The 10,340-nt window shown below is 44.5% G+C and overlaps 1 protein-coding gene across 1 annotated transcript; it reads left to right on the forward strand.

Moving 5' to 3' along the window:
- Positions 1 to 854: 854 nt before the first annotated feature.
- Positions 855 to 6,633, forward strand: LOC110487932 (hairy/enhancer-of-split related with YRPW motif protein 1). Its single transcript, XM_021559848.3, has 5 exons — positions 855 to 1,599; positions 1,952 to 2,027; positions 2,157 to 2,240; positions 2,467 to 2,548; positions 2,935 to 6,633. The coding sequence occupies exons 1-5, from the start codon at positions 1,514 to 1,516 to the stop codon at positions 3,657 to 3,659; spliced, it is 1,053 nt and encodes a 350-aa protein (XP_021415523.1). The 5' UTR covers positions 855 to 1,513; the 3' UTR covers positions 3,660 to 6,633.
- Positions 6,634 to 10,340: the final 3,707 nt, after the last annotated feature.

A 10,340-nucleotide genomic window follows, 5' to 3' on the forward strand; every position in this document is an offset into this window, starting at 1 on the left:
GTCGGGTCACAGTGGCAGGAGGCGGAGAAACGTGTCAGGCTGTCACAGTGGCAGGAGGCGGAGAAACGTGTCAGGCTGTCACAGTGGCAGGAGGCGGAGAAACGTGTCAGGCTGTCACAGTGGCAGGAGGCGGAGAAACGTGTCAGGCTGTCACAGTGGCAGGAGGCGGAGAAACGTGTCAGGCTGTCACAGTGGCAGGAGGCGGAGAAACGTGTCAGGCTGTCACAGTGGCAGGAGGCGGAGAAACGTGTCAGGCTGTCACAGTGGCAGGAGGCGGAGAAACGTGTCAGGCTGTCACAGTTGGAAAAGACCAGCAGAATATGTTAGCATCACTCCATTGTTCCTCTTATTGCAGTGTAATGGAAAGCCTTCAAACATGGAAATAAAACCCTACGTTTTCAGACACATTTTTAAAAAAAAATCATATTTCAACTGATTTCTACGTCTAAGACCTGAATGAATCAACAAGTCGCTGCATGTAGACATAATATTTTCCAAATATATGTTTGAAGGATTTTGAAGATGTCTGCAAGTGAGAGATTCCAGACCCACCTGTCTTCTTTTACACCAGGTCAATAAACCCAGCTTCCTTCTCTACAATAAGATCCTCACAGAGAACAGGAACGGTATGTGTGTGAGAGAGTGAGTATGAATGTGTGTGACATGAAAACACTTCAACGGTAAGAGTTATATCTGATTGTCACATGATGAGAGGGGATATACAAACGCACAATAATGTCTGTCAATTGATTTGGGAGCGTGGCCATTATTGGGACCCACAGGGGATGTGGTGTAGCGGTGACACACTGGAGAGGCGTTATAACTTTTTTTGTGGCACAGTCCCCATCCTCCCCAGTCCCTAAAGCGCCTTTACAACGCATTACGTCGCTCCCTCCGCTCCGTGGTGGGTAGGATTAGACTTCATAGTTTGCTCTTGTACACTGGCTCTCTTTTTGATGAGTTAGTATTGGATTACAGGTTCACACGCTAGCCTCTAGACCGCCCGTCGCCCCGACCAATTGCTCCATTCATTCCAAACGCCGGAGACGGCGTCGCCCCTGATTGGTTATCAGCCTTGGGCTAAGAAACTTTCCCACGGCCAGCGCGTGCTGACAGCCGGCCAGCCACTCATCACAACCGGGACAGACAGCCACAGTGCTTGCGGATGGACGGACGGACACTGGGGCGAGTGTGTCACGAACCGAAAGTCTATTGGACCCCTGTCAAATTTATTCATAGAACGGGGTGTGTCTGTGCCATAGAGTTTGCTTGCAACTGTGCCGTCACTCAAACTCATGGCTGTCTCGTAATTGGCAAGTTATGGTGCCATGTCCCGCCCCTCCTGGGTGGCAGTCGTGTAGAAATTATACGGTGGGAAGGCTTGGTCCTTCAAACGGATCAACTCGAGGTGTACCTGACAGACGCACAGCGACTCGGAGAATTGGGAGACTTGGACTTTATATATATACACTGTAGTGTACTCTGAACGAGGGAAAAACAGCAGCGGATTAAAATGAAACGGATTCACGATTTTAGCTCATCGGACAGCGAGCTGGACGAGAACATTGAGGTTGAGAAGGAGAGTGCGGATGAAAATGGGTACGTTTGTGTCCAATATTTGGGTCATTTGCGTTTTTACTGCGTTACTATTATACGTTCCGAATCCTGTTACAAGTATCTCACCCCTTGCTTTGGTGCTGTTTAAGAAAAGACGTGTGAAAATCAGAAACTGAATTGCGCAATTTGGTCATTTTCGTGGCATTATCTAAGTGGCTCCCAACCAGGGGTACTATGAGACCATAGACTTACTGTTAAAATACACATGAGGGGGTACTTCAGGGGTACTCCAGACAACGCAAAATGTATTTGGTGGTACAGTAATTGAAAATGGTTGGGAACCACTGAAAAATAATACACATTAATATAATAATTGTATGTGTTTTTCTTTCAGGAACGTGATTTCACCCCTTGGGCCGATGTCTCCATCAACAAAAACTCAAGTGAATGCGAGGAAGCGCCGTCGAGGAGTGAGTAACCTACATTTCACCAATATCTCATTTGAATTGTTGTGCATAAAAGTGTGTAATACGCACGTTTTTTACACTAGCTAAATGTTCTCTTTCTGCAATGACTAGATGTTCCAATCTCTCTTACAGATCATTGAAAAACGGCGCCGCGACAGAATCAACAACAGCCTCACGGAGCTGCGTAGACTGGTCCCCAGCGCGTTTGAGAAGCAGGTGAGATCCGATCCGCGGGTCTTTCATAAAACCAACGCCCCATCAACATGTTTGACAGGATACCATATAGTGCTTTGAACTCGTACAGAAAAATCATGTTCATACATTTTCTGCACGTTTTCAGAAAATAACGAATAAAAAATGTCCCGTTTATATATTCAACCGATTTAAAGATATTCAATGCCGTTTAATTTGTTTAATGAATGTGCATTCTGCAATCCTGCAGGGTTCAGCTAAACTGGAGAAAGCAGAGATTCTGCAGATGACGGTGGAACATCTGAAGATGCTTCATGCTGCTGGAGGAAAAGGTACACTGTCTTTTTTTAAATACTAGAATAAATAACCATAATAAATTCATTATTACAGTAACATGATTTTGAAGTGCCATAATATTGATTAACTATAAGGTTAGTGATATGGATAATATCCTGTGGGAGTATATTTTTCTCGGGAACACAAGCTACTGTATGCACATCTAATTACATCTTTTAATAAGTTATTTAGATGTTGAATAACACACCAATAGGTCTACAATAGTCAGAACAGGTCAGGCAGCCTTACTTGAACTCTCTCCCTGGCTTGACAAGTAGACTTCTGTACACTTCCTTAGACATCTGCTATTCCAGCTCTACTTGTTTGGTGTTATTCGCTGAAAACTCCTCATTAACCATTCTTGTTTCCCTCTCCCTTCTAGGTTACTTTGATGCCCGTGCTCTGGCCACGGACTACCGAGGTCTGGGTTTCAGGGAGTGTCTGGCTGAGACAGCCCGCTACCTGAGCATCATCGAGGGGCTGGACAGCGCTGACCCCCTGAGGATCCGCCTGGTCTCCCACCTGAATAGCTACACGTCCCAGAGAGAGGCCCTCTCCATCTCTGGGATAGGGCACCTGGCCTGGGGCTCTGCCTTTGCGTCGCCCCCCTCCGCCCAACTGGCCCACCTCCTCCTACGGCAGCAGCACCATCAACATCAGCAGGGGGCGACGTTACAGTTACCACGGAGCGCCTCCAACAGCCCTCCGTCATCCTCCTCTTCTACTCCTTCATCCTCCTCCTCTCCGATTGAGAGAGCGCCACGTTCCTCGCCCCATGGCCATGCTCCCAGCAGGCTTAGCGGTGCCACCCCCCTCTCTGAGCACAGCCATTCCCAGGGGGGCCCTCACCACGTCCCCCCCAGCGCTGCCCCCCTCCCCCCGGGGCTGAACCTCACCGTGACCTCCTCAGCCGCCGTGACCGCCAAGCTCTCCCCTCCCCTCTCTCTGTCCTCCCTCTCCACCCTGTCGGCGTTCCCCTTCCCCTTCAGTGCCTTCCCCCTGCTGTCCCCCAGCACCCTCAGCTCCCCTTCCTACACCCCCTCCAGCCAGGCCAGCTTGGGGAAGCAGCCCTACCGGCCCTGGGGCATGGAGATAGGGGCTTTCTGAATGATCTTTAACCCCCCTCCACACAGAATAAACTGACCATATAGATCAATAGAGGTCGCACCATCACTATGAACTCAACTCAGTTCACCAGCTGAGAAGGACCTTTCCAAGACAATGTTTTTCTAGACCTTTCCATGGCCAAGACAATGTTTTTCTAGACCTTGCCATGGCCAAGACAAGATTATGTTTTTCTAGACCCTTCCATGGCCAAGACAATGTTTTTCTAGACCTTTCCATGGCCAAGACAAGATTATGTTTTTCTAGGCCTTTCCATGGCCAAGACAAGATTATGTTTTTCTAGGCCTTTCCATGGCCAAGACAAGATGGAGTTTTTCTATCTCACATCCTATAGAGGATTTCTTAGAAATTGTGTTTCAAATCAAAGTTTGTTGGTCACACACATATTTTGCAGATGTTATCGTGGGTGTAGCTAAATGCTTGTGTTTCTAGCTCCAACAGTACTGTAATATCTAGCTAAATGCTTGTGTTTCTAGCTCCAACAGTAATACCTAGCTAAATGCTTATATTTCGAGCTCTAACATTAATACCTAGCTAAATGCTTATGTTTCGAGCTCCAACAGTGCAGTAATACCTAGCTAAATGCTTGTGTTTCTAGCTCCAACAGTACTGTAATATCTAGCTAAATGCTTGTGTTTCTAGCTCCAACAGTACTGTAATATCTAGCTAAATGCTTGTGTTTCTAGCTCCAACAGTACTGTAATATCTAGCTAAATGCTTGTGTTTCTAGCTCCAACAGTAATACCTAGCTAAATGCTTATGTTTCGAGCTCCAACAGTAATACCTAGCTAAATGCTTATGTTTCGAGCTCCAACAGTGCAGTAATACCTAGCTAAATGCTTGTGTTTCTAGCTCCAATAGTACTGTAATACCTAGCTAAATGCTTGTGTTTCTAGCTCCAATAGGACTGTAATACCTAGCTAAATGCTTGTGTTTCTAGCTCCAATAGTAATACCTAGCTAAATGCTTATGTTTCGAGCTCCAACAGTACAGTAATACCTAGCCAAATGCTTGTGTTTCTAGCTCCAACAGTAATACCTAGCCAAATGCTTGTGTTTCTAGCTCCAACAGTAATACCTAGCCAAATGCTTGTGTTTCTAGCTCCAACAGTAATACCTAGCCAAATGCTTGTGTTTCTAGCTCCAACAGTAATACCTAGCTAAATGCTTGTGTTTCTAGCTCCAACAGTAATACCTAGCTAAATGCTTGTGTTTCTAGCTCCAACAGTGCAGTAATACCTAGCCAAATGCTTGTGTTTCTAGCTCCAACAGTAATACCTAGCCAAATGCTTGTGTTTCTAGCTCCAACAGTAATACCTAGCCAAATGCTTGTGTTTCTAGCTCCAACAGTAATACCTAGCTAAATGCTTGTGTTTCTAGCTCCAACAGTAATACCTAGCTAAATGCTTGTGTTTCTAGCTCCAACAGTGCAGTAATACCTAGCCAAATGCTTGTGTTTCTAGCTCCAACAGTAATACCTAGCCAAATGCTTGTGTTTCTAGCTCCAACAGTAATACCTAGCCAAATGCTTGTGTTTCTAGCTCCAACAGAAATACCTAGCCAAATGCTTGTGTTTCTAGCTCCAACAGTAATACCTAGCTAAATGCTTGTGTTTCTAGCTCCAACAGTAATACCTAGCTAAATGCTTGTGTTTCTAGCTCCAACAGTAATACCTAGCTAAATGCTTGTGTTTCTAGCTCCAACAGTGCAGTAATACCTAGCCAAATGCTTGTGTTTCTAGCTCCAACAGTAATACCTAGCTAAATGCTTGTGTTTCTAGCTCCAACAGTAATACCTAGCTAAATGCTTGTGTTTCTAGCTCCAACAGTGCAGTAATACCTAGCTAAATGCTTGTGTAGCGAGCTGTTCACTTTTTACATTCTATGATATTATATGATCCATAAAAAGTGGTGGAGGCACAACACTCTTCTCCATTAAAACATTTTGATTGTGAATTAATTAATAAATAATATATAATCTTCAACATATGGGAACAATCCCTCAAACACACTGCAGTGTCCCTGTATCTTTGCTCAGAGACACAGTATATAGACTATATATTACAGTCCGATTTTGAGTAGACATTAAAATGACATGGTGCAAGTGATCAATGCTGTTCGAGATTCTGCACAGATTATTGTGAACATGCTGACTTTATATGATTACATAAGACAATATATAGTTACAATAACCTCAGAGTGTGGCCATGGATTGTGTTACTCATTTAAAGGTTGAATGTTACATTAACTTTAATGTAACTTAACTTCAGGCTATTTACTTTATTACAAAAGTAGTATTGAATTATCTTTGGTTGACGACCAAAAGGTCATGTATATTCTGCTTGTATAGCTCCATTTGTTCCACTGACTTAGTTTGCCTTTCATTCCATTTGGTCTACAATTTAATAACTGATATGCTGAATTCACACCTCCATCTCAACCAAAAATGTAAGTTTTAACAATAGGAGTAAATCAAATGAAACTTTATTTAAAGAGCGTTTAAAGTTTGATTTGATTCAGTCCTAATCTTTTAGTTAGATTTTTGGTTGAGATGGAGACTTTAATACAACATATAAATGATTAATTTGTTAGACAAACTGGAATTAAACCCAGACTAAGTCAGTGGTACAGATGGAACTATCCAAGCAGAAGATAAATCCCCTTCAAATGTTGGTTTTTGGTTGCGTTACCAACCAAACGCAATTCAATATAACTGTTGAAATACAGTAAATATCCTGATAACTTGTCGACAAGTTAACAAATGATAGGTTGGGTTCACGTCTCCAACTCAACCAAAAATCAAAGTTAAAGAATGGGATTAAGTCAGTGGCTCAGATGGAACTATGCAAGCAGTAGATACATCTCCTTTAAATGTTGATATTTGTCTCTCTTATTAGAGGAATCACAGTGCTAACAGATTAATCAGTTGTATAAATAAACAAAACACCTGACATTTTATTCCAATTTGAACTTTGCTGTGCTTTTTAATGGTTGAACGCGCAGTGATAGACATTTGGGTGACGACTATACCAAAAATCCTACATTGTTTTTCCATTGGAATTTGGTTGTGCTTTTAGATGCTTAAAAGCATAGTGATAACACATTGTCAATTCAACTAACTTTGGGCTGTGTTTTTGAGTATGTGACTATAGGTTGTAATCTCATTGATCAACGTCTCAACCAAATACTACCCAATTTTCCACGTAGAAATGATGTGGTGTGCCCAGTGGGAACAATCCCTGTTCCTGTCCCTATCTCTGGCTCTGTCCCTGTGGTGTTCTCTGCTGTGCTGTGACAGTCAACGCCCGGCATCAACCACAGCCTCTGGGTCTCTCTCTGTGGCCTCTCTGAGTGTACAGGAAGCTATTAACAACGAGGGGATATCCTGAACAATGGCAGCCTGGCGGGCCCTACCGGGTGGGAGTGGGAAGAGGGGGAGGAGGGGGAGAGAGGAGGACAGAGAGAGAGAGGGGAAACAGAGGGTAGTGTGGGAAGAGAGGGAGGAGGGGGAGAGAGTGAGGAGGGGGAGAGAGGGAGGGGAGGAGGACATAGAGAGAGAGAAGAGACAGCGGGTGGTGTGGGAGGCAGGGAATAGAGAGACGAGAGAGGGGAGAGGTAGGAGAGAGAGAGCAGACAGTGCTGCTTTGTCCCAGAGCCACGATTACAGCCCATTCTCCTCCCGGTGTGCTTGACTCCCACGCTAAGTTACTTGTGCTGGGCTGCCCGTCAGAGGAATGATAAAACAGCTTCCTTCTTTCATCGACGCTCAGCCAAATTATCCTCTCTCTCTCCCACACCCTTTCCCTCCCTCTTTCGCTCTTTCTGTCTCCATCTATCCTCATTATAGTTTTTCCTGTGTTTCGTTTGCCAGACTTGAAAGGTGATTCTCACCAGTAACTATGGGGGAAGAGTCTACACTACAGTCTGGTGTTTTCTTATGTAATCCCTCAAACCAATGATGGACTTCAATCAATCAATCACATTTATTTATAAAGCCCTTTTTACATCAGCAAATGTCAATCACAAACTGCTATACAGAAACCCAGCCTAAAACCCCAAACTGCAAGTAATGCAGATGTAGAAGCACGGTGGCTTGGGAAAACTCCCTAGAAAGGCAGGAACCTAGGAAGAAACCTAGAGAGGAACCAGGCTCTGGGGGGTGGCCAGTCCTCTTCTGGCTGTGCCGGGTGGAGATTATAAACCTAGAGAGGAACCAGGCTCTGAGGGGTGGCCAGTCCTCTTCTGGCTGTGCCGGGTGGAGATTAGAAACCTAGAGAGGAACCAGGCTATGAGGGGTGGCCAGTCCTTTTCTGGCTGTGCCGGGTGGAGATTATAGCAGAACATTGCCAAGATGTTCAAACGTTCATAGATGACCAGCAGGGTAAAATAATAATAATCACAGTGGTTGTAGATGGAGCAACAGGTCAGCACCTCAGGAGTAAATGTCAGTTGGATTTTCATAGCTGAGCATTCAGAGTCTGAGACATCAGGTGCGGTAGAGAGAGAGAGAGTAGAAAACAGCAGGTCTGGGACAAGGTAGCACATCCAGTGAACAGGTCAGGGTTCCAAAGCCGCAGGCAGAACAGTTGAAACTGGAGCAGCAGCAAGACCTACTACCCTGAGACAAGGCAGAGTTTAGCCCACAAAGATCTTCTCCACTGCACAAGACCGAGGGGGCGCAAAACCGGACAGGAAGATCACGTCAGTGACTCAACCCACTTAAGTGACGTACCCCTCCTAGGCATGGCTTGGAGGAGCACTAGTAAGCCAGTGACTCAGTCCCTGTAATAGGGTCAGAGGCAGAGAATCCAAGCGGAGAGAGGGGAATCGGCCAGGCAGAGACAGCAAGGGCGGTTCGTCGCTCCAGTGCCTTTCCGTTCACTTTCGCACCCCTGGGCCAAACTATACTCAATCATAGGACCTACTGAAGGGATTAGTTTTCAGTAAATATTTAAAGGTCGAGACCGAGTCTGTCTCTCACATGGATAGGCAGACCATTCCATAAAAATCGAGCTCTATAGGAGAAAGCCCTGCTTCCAGCTGTTTGCTTAGAAATTCTAGGGACAGTAAGGAGGCCTGCGTCTTGTGACCGTAGCGTACGTGTAGGTATGTACGGCAGGACCAAATCGTAGAGATAGCTAGGAGCAAGTCCATGTAATGCTTTGTATGTTAGCAGTAAAATCTTGAAATCAGCCCTTGCCTTAACAGGAAGTCAGTGTAGGAAGGCTAGCACTCGAGTAATATGATTACATTTTTGGGTTCTAGTCAGGATTCTAGCAGCTATGTTTAGCACTAACTTCTGTTTATTTAGTGCTTTATCCAGGTAGCCAGAAAGTAGAGCATTGCAGTAGTCCAATCTAGAAGTGACAACCGCATAGATGACCTTTTCTGCATCATTTGTGGACAAAAAGTTTCAGATTTTTGCAATGTTACGAAGATATTTCAAGAATATCCTTGAAATATTCTTGATATGTTCGTCAAAAGAGAGATCGGGGTCCAGAATAACGCTGAGGTCCTTCACAGTTTTATTTGAGACGACTGTACAACCATCAAGATTAATTTTCAGATTTGACAGAAGATCGCTTTGTTTTTTTGGGACCTAGAACTAGCATCTCTGTTTGGTCCGAGTTTAAAAGTAAAACATTTGCCGCCATCAACTTCCTGTCTGAAACACAGGCTTCCAGGGAGGGAAATTTTGGGGCTTCACCATGTTTCATCGAAATGTACAGCTGTGTGTCGTCCGCATAGCAAGTGGAAGTTAACATGATGTTTCTGATTGACATCACCAAGAGGTCAAATATATAGTGAAAACAATAGTGGTCCTGAAACGGAACACAGAAACGTACAGTTGATTTGTCAGAGGACAAAACATCCACAGAGATAAACTGATATCTTTCTGACAGACAAGATTTAAACCAGGCCAGAACTTGTCCGTGAAGACCAATTTGGGTTTCCAATCTCTCCAAAAGAATGTGGTGATCGATGGTAACAAAAGCAACACTAAGGTCTAGGAGCACGAGGACAGATGCAGAGCCTCGGTCCGATGCCATTAAAATGTAATTTACCACCTTCACAAGTGCCGTCTCAGTGCTATGATGGGGTCTAAAACCAGACTGAAGCATTTCGTATACATCGTTTGTCTTCAGGAAGGCAGTGAGTTGCTGCGCAACAGCCTTTTCTAAACTTTTTGAGAGGAATGGAAGATTCGATATAGGCCGATAGTTTTTTTATATTTTCTGGGTCAAGGTTTGGCTTTTTCAAGAGAGACTTTATTACTGCCACTTTTAGTGAGTTTGGTACACATCCGGTGGATAGAGAGCCGTTTATTATGTTCAACATAGGAGGGCCAAGCACAGGAAGCAGCTCTTTCAGTAGTTTAGTTGGAATAGGGTCCAGTATGCAGGTTTAGAGGCCTTGACTATTTTCATGAATGTGTCAAGAGATATATGATTAAAAAACCTGAGTGTCTCCATTGATTCTAGGTCCTGGTAGTGTTGTGCAGTCAACTGGACAACTGAGCTTTGGAGAAATATGCAGATTCAAAGAGGAGTCTGTAATTTGCCTTCTTGTTCGAGGGTCAAGTTGTTACAGCACTGCCAACTGTGATCTTTTGTCACCACCTGCTGGTCATATGTGACTCTACAACTGTGGGAGACCACCTATTC

Source organism: Oncorhynchus mykiss, chromosome 30 (genome assembly GCF_057628025.1).
Source record: "Oncorhynchus mykiss isolate SJ-2025 chromosome 30, ASM5762802v1, whole genome shotgun sequence".
NCBI lineage: Eukaryota > Metazoa > Chordata > Actinopteri > Salmoniformes > Salmonidae > Oncorhynchus > Oncorhynchus mykiss.